At 42.8% G+C, this 24,760-nt stretch overlaps 1 protein-coding gene across 1 annotated transcript; it reads right to left on the bottom strand.

The window, feature by feature from the left end:
* Positions 1–435: 435 nt before the first annotated feature.
* Positions 436–22,087, bottom strand: zgc:153031. Its single transcript, XM_060923746.1, has 7 exons — positions 22,000–22,087; positions 21,592–21,728; positions 5,260–5,309; positions 3,827–3,932; positions 2,212–2,338; positions 858–973; positions 436–616 (listed from the first exon to the last, which is right to left on the bottom strand). The coding sequence occupies exons 2-7, from the start codon at positions 21,690–21,692 to the stop codon at positions 538–540; spliced, it is 579 nt and encodes a 192-aa protein (XP_060779729.1). The 5' UTR covers positions 21,693–21,728; positions 22,000–22,087; the 3' UTR covers positions 436–537.
* Between the last annotated feature and the right edge of the window lie 2,673 nt (positions 22,088–24,760).

Here is a 24,760-nt window from a genome sequence, read left to right as displayed (position 1 = left end):
GTGCCCACTCACACCTGATTGTCATCCCATTGATTGAAAACACCTGACTAATTTCACCTTCAAATTAACTGCTAATCCTAGAGGTTCACATACTTTTGCCACTCACATATGTAATATTGGATCATTTTCCTCAATAAATAAAATGACCAAGTATAATATTTTTGTCTCATTTGTTTAACTGGGTTCTCTTTATCTACTTTTAGGACTTGTGTGAAAATCTGATGATGTTTAGGTCATATTTATGCAGAAATATAGAAAATTCTAAAGGGTTCACAAACTTTCAAGCACCGCTGTGTGTGTGTGTGTGTGTGTGTGTGTGTGTGTGTGTGTGTGTGTGTGTGTGTGTGTGTATGCATATACACAGTATTGAAATCATCAGACCATTTGTGCTCGTTTGGGACTAATAATTTTGAGAGTTAAAGAACATTAACACAATTAACAAAATACAGTTTATATTTCTGAGTCATTATTTCAGCATGCACAATAAGACACACTTGATTGAAATAGTCCTTCCAACTTCTCACTGTAGCTGTTTCGTCACTTTTCCTTCCTGAAGACTTGAAATCGAAATTTGATGCCATTTTCTTCTTGAATCTCATTTGGCACACCAGGGAACCTGCATAAAATTATAAATAATGACTGAGTTTAGAAAGGACTTGGGTATACATGGTAAGCTTGTTCCCCCTCTACACACACACACACACACACACACACACACACACACACTATACAGAAATGCCAGTGGAAGGCCTGTTGAGGTGGGTCAGATTTAAAAAAAAAAAAAAAAGGAAGAGTTAAGTTGATACATACACCTATATTAAGCAGACACTTGTCACAGAAATACAAAGATATCTTACTTGTTTTGTTTTCTATAAACATTTTGGTCAAAACTTGGGAAAAAAACATCACAGTCAAAGCCAGCCATGATGTCAGTGAGGTAGATGAGGTCACACCAAGGGTGCTCCAGAGCGTCCTATGAGGAATGAAGTATTTTGATGGTTTATTGTTTTGTATCCAAATTGTGGAAATGCTATGTGAATGAAATACTGTGTTTATCATATGACTATTATGCCAAAACATGTATATTATGCAAAATGCTGTATATGAGCAAAGGTTTGTGGACACCTGACCATCACACCCATATGTGGGTCATCACCAAACATTTCCCACAAAATTGGAAACATACAATTATATCAGATAATTCTGTATGCAGGAGCTTTACAATTTCCCTTCACAGACCTAAACCTGTTCCAGTATGACAATGCCCCTGAGCACAAAATGAGCTCCATGAAGACATGGTTGGAATGGAAAAAGTCGAGTGGCCTGCTCACCCCCCTTTGTAAACCCCCCCGCATGGCTGTGCCATGCACGTCTGACTTTGTCAGACTTTTCAGGCTTTTGAAAATTTTATACTTGCACCCATGTAAGTAGCATCAAAGGTTAAAAAAATGTAAAACAAAAACAATACAACCAGCATAACTGCACAAACACTGTATTTACTGTATTTATATATGAACTCTGTTTCCTTTTTAGAACATTTTAGATCAGTATTTTCAGTAATGTATCTTTTGGTTCAACAATAATCAGCTGAAATTAACAGCATTTTCATTTTGTTACAATGAAATGAACACTGTTTTAGGTTAAGTCAGGGCTGAGAAGGAGAAGCACAGTTACAGATGGGGTTGGAGCTAATTTCTGGGTCAAATATATGCAAAGAAACTACCAAGAGCCACTGCATGGCAATATTACAAATAGCAGTTTTATAAACTGTTTATAGAAAAATAATTATATGATTGTTATAGATCTAGTACCATTTTAAAACTGGTTTTATTGGCACACCATAGCAAAATTGTGGACCAAACTGAAAATCTGCAGTGCTGCACTGTCCTCAAGTTAAAACACAAAGCTTAAATGAAAAATATTTGGGTTTGTTAAAAAAAAAAAAAAATAGTGGTTGTTCATGTGAATGTTTTGTTTTGTGTGCAATTTTAGGTGTTATTATCCTACAAAAATCAGGTACTACATTTTGAAGTGTGTAGTATATAATATCTATTGTATAGTGCACAGTATACTGAATGAGCTGAGTTCAAGTCTTAATCTTTAACTGCTCACTTCTTTGCTTGGATTGTATCCTGTTTCGACTTTGTCACTTTGGATAAAAACGTACAAATATTAATCTAAACAAATAAAGTTTGTGATTTTAAATCTCACCTTGTACACCTGAGTTCCTCCTAAGATCCAGATGGTCTCTACAAGGTCACTGAGAGGAGGATGAGAGGCCAGTTTAACTGCACTGACAAAATCCTCACACATGTAGTGAGCATGCTTTGGGACCGACCTGACAATGCAGTTATGAAAAATAAATTAACATGTTGAGTAATTTTCAAGCATATGATTTTCTGAAATATGTTACGGAATGTTCTGACTACACACAGTTAATAGAGGGGACTGGTTAGGAAACCCGGCAAACTTCAAAGGGATAACTCTTTGTTATGGTTTAGGCTTGATCACGTGACCCTGAGAGTGCACACGAGTTTATAGACCGATAGAACCGAGTGAGTAGTATTTCAAGCGAGTGATATTTTCCTAGATTTCTTTACTTTAGCAATACTTTATTCAAGTTTCCAGAAATGCCAGGCCGAAATTGTGCGGTTTTTGGTTGTGGTTCTTGCAGAAGAACCAAAGGAATCGGCATTTTTAAGCTGCTGTTGGCGAGCAATGAAGCTCATAAGAAATGGTAAGAAGAATGGCTTGGTGAGCTAAAGAAGACAAGAGAAGTAGACCAAGATTTTAGAGAACAGATCAAAAGGGATACAGTCTACACCTGTGAGAAGCATTTTGCGCCTGAAGATGTCGAAATATGTAAGTATTCAGTTATTGTTTGTTATTGATCAGTGAGTCTCCGCGCACCGGTTTGAGACCGTACAACGCTAAGCTTTAGTTGAGCTTCCCTTTACTTTAATTTTTTCTTTCTTTTGAAATATGTTTTCTCAAAAATATTCCTTTGTCTTAATTGTTTTTTTCTTTTGCTTTTTTGTAGTTCACTCCGAAAAACTAACAAAAAAAAGAAACCCATATTTGGCGCTGTGCCTAAGCTGAAAATGCCTAATAGAAGCCATGAAACCTCTAACAAGCCAGAATGTGCACCAAGACCAGAACGTCCTGTTGTTCAAGAGGTTGTTAAATCATCAAACACTGGCTACAAAACATTGCCTGAACTGTCAATGAGTCATGAGTTTGAAATCCCTTGAAGAGAGACCAATGCATTAAAGAATGGCCATAACAAAACAACGAAAGATGTTCAAACAAAGCTTCTGATCTAAACCTACATGCAAACGAGAGTTCGGGTGCAAATGTTTAAAAAAAAACCTTGATCTTAGGCATGAGCTTGTATTTTTGGTTGATATCTAGACCACAAGAGATCAAGTTCAAGTCTAGTCTGGGCAGTCATGCGGCTCAACTTTCGCGCAAATTTCATACTCACATCAACTGAGGTCGTAAAGTGCTCCTCTATTTCTTCATTTTACAATAAAATATCTAAGATAGCATCAAAATCATCCCCAAACAAGATGTCGTTGTCAGATCCGTCCGCCATGTTTGTTGTTGCCGAGTTAAAGTGTGCACTCTCGTGATGACGTCACGGTACAGTTCAACCTCAAATACGAAACAATAGGATGGTCCTTTGAAGTTTGTCGTGTTTCCTAACCAGTCCCCTCTATTAACTATGGACTACATAACTAATTAAGTTCAATAATGCAAGATAGTAAATTAACTACTTTATTTCACACGTAGTTGTTTTGGTTGCCAGTGTAATGAACTAGCTTACGTCAATGTTTTGCTCAGAACCACATTGAGGCTGTTAGCCAAGGGGAAAACACTCTCTGGGCAGGAGAACCAGCTGTATTTACCCCATATGATCAGGTTCTTCTTTCCTAAGATAAGTCAGAAAGCATGTGCATTTAAGATCCATGTAAAGATTTATCTAAGCCATGTTTCGAGCCCTGGTCCTGAAGTACCCCGGTCCTGCAAAATTTAGTGTTTTCCCTATTTTCCTAACACACCCATCCATCCATTATCTGTAGCCGCTTATCCTGTTCTGGGTAAGAATGGGGGGTGGGGGGTGTAGTCCTCTGGGACCAGGGTTGTGTACTTTTGATCTAAATCAATAGTAATGTACTCAATATGTGCCTAAGCGAATACTGCCTACTTCTTTGCATATGAACAATCAAGGACAACAAATAGAACATGTATTTAAAGGTTGTACACTTTGAAGTGCAAATCCTGGACCAATTTCATTTTTTCTTTTTTTTAATATGAAAGAATGTCCCTTTACACACTCATCCAGAAGGGTAATTTTGCACAAGGCCATCTGTCTACAGCAGAAAAAAATAAAATAAAATGCGTTTGGAAAAATCCCAAGGGAGTCTGGAGCCAGATTCGTGACGTCACCTGCGGAAGCGCCAGCAGGCTGCGCGAGCTTTGCACGGTTTCAGTGCACAATCTGTGTAGACCAAGTTTAGCAGCTAGGGATTTTGCATTGAAATATGGAATTGTCACCTGAGCGCAATGTGCGAAACGATGAGTACTAATCCCATCAAGATTGGTGTTGCTACACCCTCCTACGATACATCTGTTAACCATTTTAATAATTATGTGATAATGTTGAAGAAATTTGCAGAAAACCACCAGGTCGTTTTCTCATAAACAAACCAGCGCCGACGTAGGATTCAGAGGGAGGCGTCCTGCACGCGACATCACGAAAATCATTGTTTCCTGGGAAATCCAAATGGCAAGTTTTTTCAGAGGCGGACCAATTCGCCTCAAATGGCTTGATTTCAACTGAATTTTTCCGGTATTGCGCAAGGTAAAAAAAATTGCACAAAATGCAAAAATGTGACAGATATTCGACCAAAGTTTAATATAAAATAGGAGAATTACATTGATCTTGCTCCTGAATTTACCCGTGATATGCACTTTAAGTTTTCTCACACCCAAAAGCTTCCAAGGTCATTGAGTGAATAAGGTACCAATGGCACGAGAAGGTTCTTACAAATCACTGTGTTTTCAAAAGTGCACTCACTTTACCCAGGCATATCAGATCACAACAAGTTGTAACAGGGCATGCAGGCACCAGTAAAAGCATTCAAATAAAATATTTTCTTTGTATATCAAATATTTTCTTTGTCTGTTATTTGTGTCCCTGTACCCAGCAACATGCAAACAAAGAAATTACATCTTTGATGTGTGTGCATGCCTCACCTGGTTTACACACAGTTGTGATGGTATTCAAAAGGAACTGGAATTCCGTCCTATAGATTGCGCGCGCGCGCGCGCACACACACACACACACACACACACACACACACACACACACAATAGATAGATAGATAGAGAGAGAGAGAGAGAGAGAGAGAGAGAGCAGTTCTCACAGTTTAGACTTGAACATTTTATTTTGTTCCAAAAGTTGCCTCATTACTCCCTAAACTATCAGTGGTGGGGTGTCAAACTCACTTTATGTACTGGGTGACATTACAATTAGTCCAATGTCAAGTGGGCCAGACAAAAAAAAATCAGTTCAGTAGACAATAAATAACAAATCACCAACTCCTCTTGAATGTGTCAATTTATCTGAAAGGTACATTCTAAATGAATCACGTACAAAACAGATGAACAGACTTCAGTTTATTATCATTCATCTAATCTCATCATCTCTAGCTGCTTTATCCTGTTCTACAGGGTTGCAGGCAAGCTGGAGCCTATCCCAATTAAACAAATTTCTTGTGTGTTTTTCCCTCTGAATACTGATTGATTTACTGATTCACATTCGGACAAGTAAATTTCCTTTCAACTTGCCCGACAGGACAAGTGGTTTCAAAAGTTAATGTAGAGCCCTGATTTGGTTTTGTAAGCATTGTGGCAATAATACAACGATGCGTTGACAGAAAATGTACTTTTAATACTTAAGTATTTTTATAAGCAAGTACTTCAGTACTTTAACTTAAGTAAAAATTTGACTGGACAACTTTCACTTGTATCAGAGTCACATCTGACCAGTGGGATCTGTACTTTGACTTAAGTAATGAAGTTGGATACTTTGTCCACCTCTGGAAAACGCTTCAATTTTAGATTCGTTTATAATTTAATAAAATTTTCATTACAACTTGAGTGAAAAGTTTGAGCTGAATTTCAGTATCTGCAAACAGTGTGCACTTGAGCTGCATGGCTTGCACAAGTTTATGCAAAAACTTATGATCCATTTTAGGTTAAATCCATTTGTGCCATTTTGTCAGGTATGCGAGGAAGGCGGATGTATGTGCAGAAGTGTTGTTTAATAATAAAGTGCAATATTTACATAAAGTGCATAAAAACACACAAAGGCAAACAGTCCAAATCGGCAGGCAAGATCAGAAATGGGGCGGCACGGTGGTGTAGTGGTTAGCGCTGTCGCCTCACAGCAAGAAGGTCCTGGGTTCGAGCCCCGTGGCCGGCGAGGGCCTTTCTGTGTGGAGTTTGCATGTTCTCCCCGTGTCCGCGTGGGTTTCCTCCGGGTGCTCCGGTTTCCCCCACAGTCCAAAGACATGCAGGTTAGGTTAACTGGTGACTCTAAATTGACTGTAGGTGTGAATGGTTGTCTGTGTCTATGTGTCAGCCCTGTGATGACCTGGCGACTTGTCCAGGGTGTACCCCGCCTTTCGCCCGTAGTCAGCTGGGATAGGCTCCAGCTTGCCTGCGACCCTGTAGAAGGATAAAGCGGCTAGAGATAATGAGATGAGATGAGAAGATCAGAAACGTGAAAACAGGCAAAAGGGTTGGTCGAGGTGCAAACATTACATCAAAGGCAAGGTGAGAACAAGAACTAGAAACAGGAACAAGAATCGAGAAACCAGGAAAACAAGAAGAATGTTAGGACTAGGACTGTTTTGGCCTCTAGAGGCCGCTGTTATTTCCTTTTCATGTCGTGTTTATTTTGGCCTCTAGAGGCCGCCACTGTTCCTGTGTTTTGTGTTTGTGTTAATTGCCTAATTATCTTCACCTGTGTCCTTAATTAGTTTGTCTATTTATACCCCTGAGTTCAGTCCTCTTGTCACGGAGTCTTTGTGCTGTTATGTTTATCTCCAGTTTCCTTTGTACTGTGTTTTTTGATCTTCTTAGCTTTTGTATTTTTGCACTTTGCTTTTCTTTTGGATTATACTCTTTGGTTTTTTTTGTCTTTTGTTTTGCCCTGTATATAGTGTATATAGTTTAAATAAACCTTTTGATTCTTTTTCTACTTCCGCCTCACGCCTCTGCATTTGAGTCATCCCCCTGGTGGCCTAGTGGGGGTTTGCTGGATTATCACACCAACGAACCAGGTTCGAATCCCAGCAAAACCCTAACAGAAAGACTCCGTCATGACCGACTCAGCAGAGGCTGCTTCAACTGTCTACCCGGCCAACCTTCAGGGAATTATGGCAGCTTTGACACGCTTCGGAGCGACCATGGACGCTCATGGACGTACGCTCACCAGCCAACGTGAGGCCCTCGCTCGCCACGAGGAACTGCTTCAGCAAATTGGGAAAACCCTGGCACAGCTGACATCTCTGCCTGCATCTCCTGCTCCTGATCCAGCTCCCACTCCTGCTCCAGTGCCTCCTGCAATGCTGCCTTCTTCACCTCGCGAACCCAGCCTTCCTGCACCACAGAGGTATGACGGCAAGCACAGTGAGTGCCGAGAGTTCCTTACCCAGTGTCAACTCACCTTTGAGCTTCAGCCTACCACCTACACTACGGATCGCCGCAAGATTGCCTTTGTGATCACCTTATTAGCTGGTAAGGCGCGAGCCTGGGCTACTGCTATCTGGCAAAGACAGGGACCTGAGTGCTTTGATTTCCAGCTGTTTTCTGAAGAGATGCTTCGGGTCTTCGATCAGGCAGACATCAGTACCGACGCAGCCCGAAAGCTCATGTCCATCCGGCAAGGAGGAAGCGTCGCAGATTACGCCATCTCGTTCCGAACACTCGCAGCAGTAAGTGGATGGAACGAGACTGCCCTGGTGTCAGCCTTCCACCATGGTCTGTCTGACCCCATCAAGGACGGTCTGGCCTCTATTGGATGCCCAAGTGACCTCGAAACCCTCATCTCACATGCTATTCGTCTGGACAACAGGATGAGAGAACGCCACCAAGCCTTGAGCCCCCCCAGCCTCCCTACCTCTACCTGGAGACCGTCTACCTCCTTCAGTGACTGTCCAGAACCCATGCAAGTGGGTCGTACTCGCCTCTCCGCATCTGAGAGGGAGCGCAGAAGGAGGGACAAGTGCTGCATCTACTGTGGCAAGCCTGGTCACTTCCGAGCATCATGTCCCGAACTCTTGGGAAAAGGACCGCCCCGTCCAGCCGAGGGAGGGTTGTGACGGGGCCTACCCTCTCTCCCGGACTCCCTGGCCAAGGAATCTACATCCCGGTCTCCATCTCCTGGGGTGAGTCTGTCCACTCTTGTCAAGCTTTGATAGACTCAGGGGCGGCTGGGAACTTTATGGATATTCACTTCGCCCAAAGCATCAATATACCTACTGCACCTCTTGAAGTCCCTCTGTCTGTGTCTGCCCTCGATGGCCAAGCGTTAGGTGATGGAAGAGTCACCCAAGTTACTTCTCCAGTTTTCCTCCAGTCTCAAGGTCACAAGGAAGAAATATCCCTGCACCTGATTCCTTCACCTGAGTTCCCAGTTATTCTAGGCCTTCCTTGGCTTACTCGCCACAACCCTCGCATAGACTGGGTAACAAGCCAGGTTGTGGAATGGGGCCCTGCATGCCATGCCTCTTGTCTGCTCTCTAGCTCTCCTGTGTCTCCTGCCGAGCCCCCTGATCTCACCGAGTTATCTCAAGTTCCCACAGAGTACTGGGATCTCAAGGAAGTATTCAGCAAGAGCAGGGCCGCCGTTCTTCCTCCGCACCGGGCCTACGACTGTGCCATCGACTTGCTCCCTGGGACTACCCCTCCTCGTGGCAGACTGTTTTCACTCTCTCAGCCAGAACGCAAGGCCATGGAGGAATACCTCAAAGATGCCCTGGTCTCTGGGTTTATTCGACCCTCCACTTCACCTGCTGGAGCCGGCTTCTTCTTTGTCGGCAAGAAGGATGGGGGGCTCCGACCATGTATTGATTACAGGGGCCTGAATAAGATCACTGTGCGCAACCGATATCCCCTTCCGCTGATGTCCACAGCTTTCGACCTGCTCCAAGGCGCCACCGTCTTCACCAAGTTGGACCTACGGAACGCATACCACCTCATCCGTATCCGACAGGGAGACGAGTGGAAGACTGCCTTTAACACCCCGTCTGGGCACTACGAATACCAGGTGATGCCCTTCGGACTCACCAACGCACCAGCTGTTTTTCAGGCCCTAATCAACGACGTCTTAAGGGACATGATTAACCTATATGTTTTTGTCTACCTCGACGACATCCTTATCTTCTCCAAGACCATGCAGGAGCACCGCCACCATGTCCGCCAGGTTCTCCAGAGGCTGCTACAGAACAATCTGTTCGCCAAGGCCCAGAAATGCGAATTTCATGTTCCCGAGGTCTCCTTTCTGGGATTTATTGTACGGACAGGCCAACTCCAAATGGACCCTGCCAAGACCCTGGCCGTCCGGGATTGGCCTACTCCCAAGTCCGTTAAGGAGGTTCAGCGGTTCTTAGGATTCGCTAACTTCTACCGCAAGTTCATCAGGAACTTCAGTTCTGTGGCAGCACCCATGTCTGACCTCACCAAAGGGACAGGTGGATCTTATGGCTGGTCTCCTCAGGCAGAAAAGGCGTTCAAAGACCTCAAGGACCGCTTCTGCACGGCACCCATTCTGGTTCTCCCGGACACCTCCCAACCATTCATCGTGGAGGTGGACGCCTCGGACAGTGGTGTCGGCGCGGTGCTCTCTCAACATTCGGAAGGAAAGCTGCACCCCTGCGCTTACTTCTCCCACCGCCTGAGTCCTGCTGAGTCCCGGTACGATGTGGGGGATCGAGAACTGCTAGCGGTCAAACTGGCCCTTGAGGAGTGGAGGCACTGGCTGGAGGGAGCACAACATCCATTCCTGGTTTGGACTGACCACAAGAACCTGGAGTACCTCCAGCAAGCCAAGAGACTGAACCCTCGACAGGCTAGGTGGGCCCTGTTTTTCAGTCGGTTTGACTTCACCCTCTCATACCGCCCCGGCTCCAAGAACACCAAACCTGACGCACTGTCCAGACTGTTCTCTGCCACTAACAGGGAGAATGAAGTCGGGCCTATTATCCCTGTGTCCCGGATTGTGGCCCCTGTCCGCTGGGGTATTGAGGAGGCTGTCCGACGAGCCCAACGCCAGGACCCCGGTCCTGGGACGGGGCCACCAGGCCTCTTGTACGTCCCACATCAAGCCCGGGCCAAGGTTCTCCAGTGGGGTCACTCTTCCCCTCTCACCGCCCACCCGGGAGCTCGGAGGACCCTGGACTTCCTGAAAAGACGCTTCTGGTGGCCTAACATGGAGAAGGAAGTAAGGTCATTTGTCCTGTCCTGTGAGGTTTGCACCAGAACCAAGAACCCACGACAGCGTCCCCAGGGTCTCCTGCATCCTCTGACCATTCCCCGGCGTCCCTGGTCCCACGTGGCAGTCGACTTTATCACGGGTCTCCCTGAGTCACAAGGTAACACGGTCATTTTGGTCTTAGTTGACAGATTCTCCAAGGCCTGCCGCTTCATACCACTGTGCAAACTCCCCTCTGCTCTTGAAACTGCGAAACTTTTGTTTAATCATGTCTTCCGAGTCTTTGGTCTTCCACAGGACATCGTCTCAGACCGAGGGCCCCAGTTCTCCTCCCGAGTGTGGCACGGGTTCTGCAAGGTCATCGGAGCCACTGCCAGCCTCTCCTCTGGGTTTCACCCACAGTCCAATGGTCAGACGGAGAGGCTCAACCAGGACCTGGAAACCACCCTGCGAGGCCTGGCTATGGATAACCCGACATCGTGGAGCACCTGGCTGCCATGGGCGGAGTACGCCCACAACACCCTGCAGTCATCGGCCACCAAGCTGTCGCCATTCCAGTGCCAATTCGGGTTCCAGCCACCTCTGTTCCCGGACCAGGAGGAGGACGCGGGGGTGCCCTCGGTCAACCAATATGTGAGACGGTGTCGCAAGACCTGGAGCAAGGTCAGGAAGACCCTCATACAGACCTCCAGAACCAACCAGACTCAGGCCAACCGCCATAGAAGACCTGCACACGCTTTCCGCCCTGGGCAGCGTGTTTGGCTGTCCACTAAGGACCTTCCACTGCGGGTGGAGAACCGCAAGCTTGCTCCTCGCTACATTGGCCCCTTCAAGGTGGTGCGCAGGGTGAACCCTGTCTCCTACCGGCTCCAGTTGCCCCGGACTCTGAGGATCAACCCCACTTTCCATGTTTCCCTGTTACGGCCCGTACTGACGTCTACGTATGCCCCTGCCCCTAGGAACCCCCCACCCCCCCGCATCTTCCAGGGGCAGACTGTGTTCACTGTGAATCGCCTGCTTGACTCCCGCCGGGTCCGCGGCGGGTTGCAATATCTGGTGGACTGGGAGGGCTATGGTCCTGAGGAGCGCTGCTGGGTTCCTGCTCGGGATGTCCTTGATAAAGAACTATGTCGGGACTTCCATTCGGCCCATCCGGATCGCCCTGGGAACGTCAGGAGACGCTCCTAGAGGGGGGGGTCCTGTTAGGACTAGGACTGTTTTGGCCTCTAGAGGCCGCTGTTATTTCCTTTTCATGTCGTGTTTATTTTGGCCTCTAGAGGCCGCCACTGTTCCTGTGTTTTGTGTTTGTGTTAATTGCCTAATTATCTTCACCTGTGTCCTTAATTAGTTTGTCTATTTATACCCCTGAGTTCAGTCCTCTTGTCACGGAGTCTTTGTGCTGTTATGTTTATCTCCAGTTTCCTTTGTACTGTGTTTTTTGATCTTCTTAGCTTTTGTATTTTTGCACTTTGCTTTTCTTTTGGATTATACTCTTTGGTTTTTTTGTCTTTTGTTTTGCCCTGTATATAGTGTATATAGTTTAAATAAACCTTTTGATTCTTTTTCTACTTCCGCCTCACGCCTCTGCATTTGAGTCATCCCCCTGGTGGCCTAGTGGGGGTTTGCTGGATTATCACACCAACGAACCAGGTTCGAATCCCAGCAAAACCCTAACAAAGAAGGGTTGAAAGGCTCGGTAATGCGATACACTTTGCATCGCATTTGCATCAGCGCAGTCCTTAAATAGCCAAACACAGTTCTCTAATTGAGTTCAGGTGCACCTTGTTCACAGCGCACATGCTGGAGCTCACTCGGCGCGTGCGCAGCCCGAGGGACGCCTTCAGGTGCACACGCCACAGTGCGCAGGACTGACACATTTGAGCACATGCTTTAATAGAAGAGATCAAGCACACTGAAAATCTGCTTACATTTAAATAGGGCTCTACAAATACAGAATGTCGAAAATTATATTTTCAATTATTAAACATTTATTTTAAAAAATAATAAAAAATTAAATATATGGAAATTTTTAAAAATCTTTTATTTAATTTCCATTTTTAAATGAAATCAAAACATGTATTTCAATATGGTCTCAGATTTTGGACTCCACTGTGTACACACACACACACACACACACACACACACACACACACACACACACACACACAGTAAATTAAATTGTGTGTAGGCAATATCTCAAAAGTGAACTGACTTTTCTGATTAAATGTGGATTAAATGTGTTTCCTGTTGAAAATCTACCAGTTTCACATGTTATTGTTTTTCGATGTTTGGTTGTTAGTTAGTACACTAGTGTTGTCTTTCTTTTCCAGGATATTCCAAATTGTTGTATTGGTTATGCCCAACGCTTGTGCAAATTGCTCCATTTTCTTTTTATTCTTTTCTTTTTAACTCTCAGCTTCAAAATGTCTTGCTTTTCTCCCACTCAGGTGACAGCTCTCCAGACTTCATGTTTATATAACCTTTAAAAGTATAAGTATATATAAAGGATGTAACCTATGTATGTATTTACTTTGTATGTAATACAAAGTAGATATGTAATCTTTGTAAAGTATATATTAGGCTAAATGCAGGGCTCACCTAAACAGTATATAACAGGGGTGGGCAATTATTTTTTCCATGGGGCCACATGAGAAACAGAAAATTTTGTGGAGGGCCGGACCAAAAGGCTGAACTAAATTCTGCATAATATTAATTGTATTTCTTTATATAAAGCAATAAATAACATTGTTCTTACAAGCTGCTAAGACTGGTAATAGTCTGGAAAAAACGAGGTTGCCTTACAAAAAAATGTCATTTATTCAATCAAATTTCCCAAAACAATGGTTAACAAAATGTGAACATTTGTACCATTTTTTTTCAGTCACATTCACCCCAAAACACAATAAAAGACATCACAATATTGTCTTTCTACTCCAAATATCAAGCAAGATACATCATATTATAATAATGATGCCCACATTTGTAGTCTAATCACCTCATTTGGTGCTTTTCGCCGGAGATCGGCTCCGGCGCCTGCTGGTGACGTCACACGATGTGATTGGCTGGACCGTTTGAAGGATGACGTACAAGTTTGTGGTTGGTCTGGACAAATTATGGAAGTAGTTATCGCGCGATTAGGTTTCGTGGGATTTCATGTCATTTTCATGTCGCGCGCATTGCGTTTTTGTTGAACACAACTTCAAAATAAAAGCAATGCACATTTATGCTGCGTTCATGTGCTATGGGAATTATGGTAAATACCAAACGCCGACATGGAAAGCACACATGAACGCCCCCTCTTGTGGTATTTTCCACTGGGCAACTCGTAGAAAATTTTGATACACGAGTTGCCGAGATGAGCTGAACTTTAACCTTTTCAACATGGCGGCGAGCGGTACAAGACACTTGAATGTTAAGCATTGTACGCTACTAAAGTTTTTTTTTTTACTAGTACTAGTGGGTAGTTTTTGGTGTCTATGCAATGTTGCGTCATTAACAAGTGTAATATAATACATTAGAAATCCGTTTCCTTTAAAAATGTGTTATGGTTTGTTTTTACCTATCCAGAGCAGACGCTATTGCTAACGATAGCTAACTAACTATTGCTAACTCGCAGTCCGCGTCCTTTGTCAACAACAAAAGCATGTGAACACAACACACTAGTAAATACCACTTCCCAACTGGAAAATATCATCTTCCCATAGCACATGAACGCAGCATCAGTCCATGCATGAGGTAAAATTAGAAAATACGTTTATTTTGTAATTTCTCATTAACCTTACGCGGGCCGGTCAGAATGAACCAAAAGGGCCGGATGTGGCCCGCGGGCCGTAAAATGCCCAGGTCTGGTATATAATGAGGTATTAATGGACTACAATGAATTTAACAGGGCACACCTGAACAAGAAAGTCCTGAACAAGAAAATCCTGAACAAGAAAGTCCTGTCAGCCATATGCTTCCGTATTTGAATACATGGAAAAAAAAATAAATGGGTGTGTCTAACACATCTAAATGTAATCATCGGGAAAAGAAAGCTGAAATTCTGATCTCAAATCTAAATGTCTTAAGTGTATAGTTTAAAAAAAAAAAATCAGTCGTAATACTTTCTGGAGGGACGGCATACTTTATACCGCTCAATTTTTTTTTTCTTTAGGCACTGCCCATCAATATCCATCCATAGCCACTTATCCTGTTCTACAGGGTCGCAGGCAAGCTGGAGCCTATTCCAGCTGACTATGGGTGAGAGGCGGGGTACACCCTAGACAAGTCACCAGGTCATTGCTGGGCTGACACATATAGACAAACAACCATTCACACTCACACCTACGGTCAATTTAGAGCCACCAATTAACCTAACCTGTGGGAGACCGGAGCACCCAGAGACCTATGTGGACACGAGGAGAGCATGCAAACTCCACATAGAAGGGCCCTCACCCGCCGCTGGGCTCAAACCCAGGACCTTCTTGCTGTGAGGCGACAGCGCTAACCACTACACCACCGTGCTCCCCCATGTGACCTCATCAACTGGATTTAACAACTACTAATGCTTCTATCGGGGACACGCACTACAAAGAAGCTCTTCGTAATGTTGCTCTTCAGACTCTTTCTGACGAAGGAGTTTGGGAAAACCATGTACAGAAAGACAATGTTCGTTGCTTCAGAGCATCTCTCAACTTGCTCTTTAGCCTAAAGGGCAACCTTATTGGGAAACCTACCCCGCCCATTGTCCTCTGATCTCTTTCCTCAAGAAGCTGCTTCCACCTGCATGTTCCACTCACTGTTTTTTTTGGTTGGTTGGTTTTTCACACCTGCAACCACGCCACAGTCAAATTCTCTGAGATACATCCCCACATTCTGATATGTTCAATGTAAACATTAACTGAATCTCTTGACCTGTATAAACACAGTGGGTCCAAATTCTGAGACAAATTATGAAAATGCCAGAGGTGGACAATAACAAAGTACATTTACTTCAGTACTGTACTTAAGTACACTTTGAGTATCTGTACTTTACTTGAGTATTATTTCTTTTGGAAACTTATGACTTTAACTTCACTACATTTGAAAGGCAAATATCATACTTTTTACTCCACTAAGTTTGGGCTTCCATGCTTAGACTGCTGCCTCCGCGACCCGGTCCCGGATAAGCGGATGAAGACGTGACGAGGGTTCGAGACGGGACATTTCTGTCAAGGTCCTCGTTACTCGTTACTAAGCAGCTTTGAAAGGGGATGTTTTTTTCTTTTCTTTTCTAAAACGCGATTGGTGTTTTCGCAGGTGACACTGAGACAACCTACGGTATCAGTAATCACTAGGGTCACATCACGTCCATAGACTGTATAAAATCAAGTTCAATTATTTCTCAGCAGCATTATTTGAACATGATCAGTTGATGGCAGAATGGAAGGAGGCGGTTCTTCTGGGGAATGCATACACCCATGGCCCATGAACCCATGTTTCAGTTTTCTGAAAGGATTAAAGATTCATTTCGTCTTAAATGTTTGCTTTGTTTGCCAAAAACGAACCACATCATGGCCTGCAGAAACTTGCCATCCAACCTGCGGAAGCATATTGAGGTCTATAAACATTTTATTCCAAGAGAAAGCTTGCAATGAAGTTGTATGTGCTTTTAGAGCTAGCGATAACGTTGCAATAGCGATGCAGTCTGGTTAGTCAAATGACTTTCTATGGATTTGCCCAACAAGTTGCCATAGCCACTTGTACACAGCTAACGTTAACACATAGCTAGTTTAACTTGGACACTGTTAGTTAGCATGTAAAAACGGAGTTATGCTAACATGAATAACGTTAGCTTATCTGAAGTCCGTTCAGAAATATGTTTTAGCATAATCTTGCCAAATAAACAGAATGTAGAAATCTCTTTTCTAGTAGTGTTAGCTACCCAACATGATTTTAAGTTTGAAAAGAGTTTGCTAGCATGTCAGGTGAAGCGTCACTGACTAGCGAGCTTAATATTAAACCACCATGATGGCACAGCATGCGTTCATTTTGTGAATTCACATTTCTGTCCTTGGTAATGGCATTTGGTTTTGTAAGCGTTGTGGCAATAATACAATGATGCATTGACAGAAAATGTACTTTTAATACTTAAGTATTTTTAAAAGCAAGTACTTCAGTACTTTAACTTAAGTAAAAATTTGACTGGACAACTTTCACTTGTATCGGAGTCACATTTGGCCAGTGGGATCTGTACTTTGACTTGAACAAGAAAGTCCTGAACAAGAAATTCCTGTCAGCCACATACTTCCGTATTCGATCACATGAAAAAAAATAATAATAATAAATGGGTGTGTCTAACATCACTTTTTCTGTCGGCACTACCCATCAATATCCATCCATAGCCACTTATCCTGTTCTACAGGGTCGCAGGCAAGCTGGAGCCTATTCCAGCTGACTATGGGTGAGAGGCGGGGTACACCCTGGACAAGTCACCAGCAGGGCCGTAACCAGGATTTTTCAAATACCGAGGTCAAGCATGGCTGACATCCCCCCCGGCACAACTTAAATAAATAACAAACCAAGGATAGATTTGGTGATGGACACATTTATTTTAACAACTCTACAACTGTGGCACCATAACTGTGGTGTTTTATCTGACATAAAAGTAGAAAGGTAGTGAATTCTTGAACTGAGTATACATACCTAAAGTACCAGTTACCTAAAGTATTGGCATTATTTACATTGCAGCATACACATGACAGAAAGGGTGTGAACTGCTGAATTGTAAGCTTTAGTATTACACCTTATAATAATAGTGTGAGTGTGTGTGTGTGTGTGTGAGAGAGAGAGAGAGAGAGAGAGAGAGAGAGAGAGAGAGAGAGAGAGTTTGTGTGTTATTTGTGGGTGTCTGTATGTGTAGAGACATTCTGAGCAGTAATGTAAAGGCATCAGTCTATCTGGCTGTCTTGAATTGAGATCCATTTGCATGCATTCTCTGAAACAGAGTGTTCTCACCATTGCCTGTAATGCAAGTTTGGCTCATAACACATTTACTTCAACAATTCTAAAACTGTGCCATCAGAACTGTGGAGTTTTGTCTGACATAAAAGTCAAAACTGAACTGAACCGAGTGTATTTCTCGGTCCGTGTGTCATCCAATCATTCAAGTATTCCATTCAATCTGGAAAACGAAAAACAAAAAAACCACTCAATATTTCGTTTTCCTGTATGACCAAAAAATGAGGGATTGGTGTTTGTTTTCCTTTTTCCAACTCAAAACAGAACAAATAATAAACAGGGAAACCAAAATGAAATAATAACTCTAATTTACAATTATTGATTTTCTCTATTCCCCATGCTCTATTAACCTTCCCATGATCCTCAGCGACAGTCCATCATCATCTCTGCGTCTATGAAACAGAAAAATTGCATGTGCATGTATATATCAAGTAATTTATTCATAGATCCTATTCATTTAATATATTAAGCTGTTAATGTTAAGCTGATGATCTCTTAATTATTATTATCTCAATATAATAGTAATCTGTACTCGAGTTGAGGGGGGATGGGGGGGATGCCATCCCCCCTGGAATAAAAAATGGTCAAAATCATCCCCCCTCTAAAACGGGCATCCCCCCTCCCTTCCCTTGAGCAATTTTATCAATAAATGTGGACATGCCTGAAGAATAACAAACGAACGTCCAGGCTGATTAAATTAATGGCCTTATACAAGAAATCAAAGCTAACATGAACCTGAGTAAGCTATCGATAGCTGGCTAGACTCCAAACTAACATTCATTATGATAGCTGTGTTGTTATCCGCCGCCCACATATCAGTAACTTTACAGCGTGATAGTGGGCTCACAGAAAGTGTGACTGATATTCGTAACTCTTGACTTACCCCCTGAAATGTTTTTTTCTTGCGATCTTAAATCCGAACTTGCTTAGGTCTTGCTGTCCACTCCGCTTGGCCATGATGCTGCAATCCGCTGCTGTCACTGACACCGAATGAAATCAAAAATAACGGAACCCCAACTGAATGTCACCTCCTCAAACGCTTCGCTTGCGCGTGCCCTCTCTCGCGGTAGCTTATATGCTCAGTTTCAGCAAAGCTACGTGGAATGGCATTTTTAATTCCAATGTTAAATAGAAGTAATGTCCACATTTATTGATAAAATTGCTCAAGGGAAGGGAGGGGGGATGCCCGTTTTAGAGGGGGGATGATTTTGACCATTTTTTATTCCAGGGGGGATGGCATCCCCCCATCCCCCCTCAACTCGAGTACAGATTACTATTATATTGAGATAATAATTAAGAGATAATCAGCTTAACATTAACAGCTTAATATATTAAATGAATAGGATGTATGAATAAATTACTTGATATATACATGCACATGCAATTTTTCTGTTTCATAGACGTAGAGATGATGATGGACTGTCGCTGAGGATCATGGGAAGGCTAATGTAGCGTGGGGAATAGAGAAAATCAATAATCATAAATTAGAGTTATTATTTCGTTTTGGTTTCCCTGTTTATTATTTGTTCTGTTTTGAGTTGGAAAAAGGAAAACAAACACCAATCCCTCATTTTTTGGTCATACAGAAAAACAGGAAAACGAAATATTGAGGTTTTTTTTGTTTTTCGTTTTCCAGATTGAATGGAATACTTGAATGATCGGATGATACACGGACCATACACGGACCGCTCAGCTACCTGAAGTATTGGCATTATTTACATTTCATTATCTTAAATTACATTAGAATGTAGAGCTATTAGTTCTGTGTGAAGACTATGTATTAGAGAGAGTGTGTGAGAGTGTATTATTTGTGTGTATGTCTGTGTGTGTGTCTGTGTGAGAGAGAAAGAGAGAGTTATGAGAGAAAGAGAGAGAGTTACTCGAACAAGCCCGTTTAGTCAGCCCTGCACAGGGCTGCCTGTGACAACGTAGTTTTGAATGTTTCTCGAAATGCTAACTAAAATGTAATAGGCAATGACAATGAAACGTTTCCCCTTGGAAAGTTGGCATGACACCGCTGAACGGTCTGCCACTGCACTGACAATATTTTCTCACCTTCCCTCCTTCTCTTTCCCTGCTCTTCTGTTGGCTGTCCAAACCTTAATTTAGTTTGTTGCAATGTTTTCATTTTGCACTCAGGTAAAGCTCTATAATGCGATGTGACTATTAGCCTACGTTAGGTTAGGTAGGCATATGTGATAGAGCGTAGACTACACCCTGCCTGTTTTATCCAAAACCCAACTTCCCCGGCCGACACTAGTATAGGCTACGTCGTGTGACGCTGCGTTAGATGGACTGTCTCGTGACGCTGCGTTAGACACGGCAACGATAGAGATAGAGGCTGAGAGATTTCAGATGACATTAGACAAATGTGAATTTTATTGGGGGGGAAATACAGATGACGTGGATCTGGACGCTGCGTTTTACATTGATCACTGCTCGAATTCAGCGTAGACCAATTTTAAATTTCTGAAAAAAATACCGAGGACATGACCTCGGTGTCCTCAATGGTAGTTACGGCCATGGTCACCAGGTCATTGCTGGGCTGACACAGAGACAAACAACCATTCACACTCACACCTACGGTCAATTTAGAGCCACCAATTAACCCAACCTGTGGGAGACCGGAACACCCGGAGGAAACCCACGCGGACACGGGGAGAGCATGCAAACTCCACACAGAAAGGACCTCGCCGGCCACGGGGCTCGAACCCGGAACCTTCTTGCTGTGAGGCAAGTGCTAACCAGGGGCTTAGCACCAAATTCTTGGCCCTATGCACAAGCAGTGGCCATGGGCCCCCCCCCCCAAAAAAAAAGCTTAGCAGTTAAAGTGCCATTCCACCATTGGATGTATTTTTTTGGCATAAAATACAATATATTTTATGACAACATGACTAGACAGAGAAATCTTTTAGCTTCAAAATGATATATCAAACAATTTTTTAACAACGACAAGTATATTAATTTTGCGACCAAAGTCACCTACCCTTTTAATTTCCGCACGGTAGTGAAACGTGATGTCACTGGCAGGTTCCCCTTCTTGTGTACCATGTCACGTGTGACGTGGCACAGATTATCAGCAATGGCGGATAGAACGCGATTGTCAGCTTCGGAAAAGAAGCGAAGGAAAATAGCAAGTGATGCCCAAAGGAGACGGTCGATGGTGAATATCGGCACAGCAATCGACAAGTGGAAATCGCGTTCTATCCGCCATTGCTGATAATCTGTGCCACGTCACACGTGACGTGGTACACAAGAAGGGGAACCTGCCGATGACATCACGTTTCACTACCGCGCGGAAATTAAAAGGGTAGGTGACTTTGGTCGCAAAATTAATATACTTGTCGTTGTCAAAAAATTATGTTTGATATATCATTTTGAAGCTAAAAGATTTCTCTGTCTAGTCATGTTGTCATAAAATATATTGTATTTTATGCCAAAGAATACATCCAATGGTGGAATGGCACTTTAACAATGCTTAAAGTATCTAACAACAAGGGCGTACTACCAGTCCAGTCAGTTACGTAGCCAGCCACACATCAGTCTAACAACTCTTAAATGAATAAAAAACCCTAATCACACAATACTTCACTGAATCTTTGTTTTATTTGCAGAATGATTAAAAGTTGTAACAGTAAACGCCACCAAAGGCTTCAGCAGAATGAACGCTACGTTAAATGCGCCAAGTTAAAAACCCCGGTGAAAGCGGACTAAACCATTTCGTGCAAAGGGCGGGGGGGCCTGTCCCCAGACACTATATGTAGGCTAGGACACACAATTCAATCCATTAATCAAACAATTTATTTACCCAAAACATTACATTTACATTAGTTAGCAACATATATTGTGATCTTTAAATGGTATTGATATTTAAAGGAAAATAAAATTACAGACTCCTCAAGGGCCCTCCCCCCACTTGGGGCCCTGGTAAATCAGTCCTCTTTTCCCCCCCACTACGACGCCCCTGGTGCTAACCAGTACAGCACCGTGCCGCCCCGGTACATCAATAAATATTTTGTAAACAGCAGTACAACACAGCCACGTCATCCTAACCATGCCATGCATTATTACTTCTTTTGAGAGGAAAAAAATCCCCTTCATGATCTTACGGCAGGTTCCATGGAAGGCGCCCATCCTTGCCTATGCCCATATTTCTGCACGCTGCCGCCATCAACCGAATCGGCTTCTGTACTTCATCGCTCGGCTTCATATTGATCACACGGCCTCCACATACAACATGGATGTCCTTTAAAAAAAAAGGGGGAAAAAAAACTTGAGTTGTGTTTTGCAGGATGACAAACCGCTGCAACACTCCTCTCCTCTGCACCACTGTCCTGTGGAATCCGCGTTGGAAACATCTGGAGTTTCGCCAGAGTTGTCAGACGGGATTATACACTTCCTGCTGAATTATTGTCTTAAACACACCGAGTGAAAACATACGCTTTTAATATTCTCGGTTAATTTAACATACGTAAATCCTTAATAACATGCACCAGGATTGAGACCATTTCTCTTACCAAATAAATGGAAAAATCCGTCAACCCGAGTGGAGCTGAGAGAAGGCTAAATCTCAAATCTTCTTCCTCTCTGTACAAGCGCACTAGTCTGTGTAATAATGCCTTCTACGCCCTATTCGGGGCCCTCGGTGTTTAGAAGTCATTTGGGATAAAACCCATGATGTACGTGTTGGCTCGACCTCAGCATTTGAACAGAGTTGAAAGGTCAAGTTCTGCCTGTGCGTGCGTGCAGCGACCTTTTAACAGCCGTGCTGTATTTTGCCCTAAAACATGTTTTTACCAGTATAATGCTACATTAAGAGGTTATGATTTAGTGACAATTAATAAAGCGCACATACAAATTGAAAACAAATAACCAGACAAATACTGGTATTGTTTCCCATATATATATATATATATATATATATATATATATATATATATATATATATATATATATATATATACACACACACTACCGTTCAAAAGTTTGGGGTCACTTTGAAATTTCCTTATTTTTGAAAGAAAAGCACTGTTCTTTTCAATGAAGATCACTTTAAACTAATCAGAAATCCACTCTATACATTGCTAATGTGGTAAATGACTATTCTAGCTGCAAATGTCTGGTTTTTGGTGCAATATCTCCATAGGTGTATAGAAGCCCATTTCCAGCAACTCTCACTCCAGTGTTCTAATGGTACAATGTGTTTGCTCATTGCCTCAGAAGGCTAATGGATGATTAGAAAACCCTTGTACAATCATGTTAGCACAGCTGAAAACAGTTTAGCTCTTTAGAGAAGCTATAAAACTGACCTTCCTTTGAGCAAATTGAGTTTCTGGAGCATCACATTTGTGGGGTCGATTAAATGCTCAAAATGGCCAGAAAAATATCTTGACTATATTTTCTATTCATTTTACAACTTATGGTGGTAAATAAAAGTGTGACTTTTCATGGAAAACACAAAATTGTCTGGGTGACCCCAAACTTTTGAACGGTTGTGTGTGTATATATATATATATATGTGTATATATATCAGAGGTGGGGACTTGAGACTTGGGGACTTGGACTCGAGTCGACTCGAGTCACTGTTTTCATGACTTGTGACTTGACTTGACAAAACATGAAAATACTTGAGACTTGACTTGGACTTGGAAGTTTAAGACTCGGGACTTGACTTGACACAAGATGACTTGAGTGACTTGAGTGTTATTTCCAGGGCCGGCTCTAGGTCTTTGGCTGCCCTAGGCGAGATTGAGTTTTGGCGCCCCCCCCTCCCCAAGAAAAAAAAACCCTCTTATAACATCTAAATAACACTTTAATTTCTATTACTATTAAACAATGTACGGTGCATGCACAATAAACAAGAAGTCATTTTTATCTTTTTCATTATTGTTATTATTATCATTATTAACATAAAGTGTCACAAAGTAAAATGACCACACAAATTCAATACATATCTCCATATAATGGGCAAAAACTCTTCCGCACCCTGTTCAAAGTATAGTGCATGGACAATAAACAAGAAATTATTTTTAGTTTCTTTTTTGCTATTAAAAGTTAAGTCATCTCTGAAGAATTAACAAATTAAATGAATAAAAAATTCTACATTTCTAAATTGTGCAAACTTAAGCACCCTGTTAGGACATCAATGGGCTGTATTTTCAAACAAAAGTGCTATTATGGGTACTTTGTTATTGAAGTCTATTGCTGTTTGCATCTAGTTAGCTAGGCAGACACTGATTCAGGCATCTAAAATATTAATTTGCCACTATAATGGTTGATATGAGAGATTAGATCAGACTTACTATACTTGGCTCTATTTGTTTCTTCCTGTAGCCTTCGTTTGCGCCCTTGCGCACCCGAGAGTTTGGATTTCTTCATTTAAGCACTTGTAGTCTGGGCAGAGCCGGCCCGTGGCATAGGCAATATAGGCAAATGCTAAGGGCGCTGCGTCCATCCAGGGGCGCAGAAACGGGAAAAATTATGACTTCCACTATTCTGAAAACGAGTCAGCATTATAATGTCTTAGCCTAATTTAACTGTACAGCAAAGCATGTAGTCAGGGTGCGATTTGTCAAAAAAAGCGGGGTGGGGTGGTGGTTGTTAATCATGAAACAATAAGCGCTCAACAGTGGTTCGCCCTGTCTATAGTGTGTCTTCGGGCACGCAAGTGCGCATCTGCGGCTATTTTCTGTTTTGGTCATGTAATAGCCTAAGTGCAAAGTGTGCCCAGGGGCGCCAAGGGCGACCAAAACCCCACCAGAAAGGAGGGATGGAGTTATTGAATGGAGATGTTACCAGGTGCATCAGTGGTGTACAGTGTTTTCAACCACTGTGCTGCCGAACTCTAGTACCGCGGAACACTAGTGTGCCGTGAGAGATCACCAAGTGTACCATGGAAAATTATAGAATGACTGTATATTGTAAATATTGGCAACAGTGTTTTAGTTTCAGTCAACATTTTCTATTGGTGATGTGCCTTGAGATTTTTTCATTGAAAAAAGTGCACCCTGGCTCAAAAAGGTTGAAAAACAAGTGTAGCCTACGCAGTAGTGGTCGGTGATTTCCTTATGCCTACTAAAAATGCACAATGATAGGTTATAAGGGGGGCGGGGGGAGCGGTGTTCATCGGGGAATGAGAATGGCTATCCACTGCAAAAAGTAGCCCAGACTACAAGTGCTTAAATGAAGAAATCCAAACTCTCGGGTGCGCAAGGGCGCAAACGAAGGCTACAGGAAGAAACAAATAGAGCCAAGAATAGTAAGTCTGATCTAATCTCT

The sequence above is a fragment of the Neoarius graeffei genome, chromosome 6 (genome assembly GCF_027579695.1).
Source record: "Neoarius graeffei isolate fNeoGra1 chromosome 6, fNeoGra1.pri, whole genome shotgun sequence".
Taxonomy (NCBI): domain Eukaryota; kingdom Metazoa; phylum Chordata; class Actinopteri; order Siluriformes; family Ariidae; genus Neoarius; species Neoarius graeffei.
The sequence above is the reverse complement of the archived record's forward strand: the minus strand, read 5'-3'. Positions and strand labels throughout refer to the sequence as shown.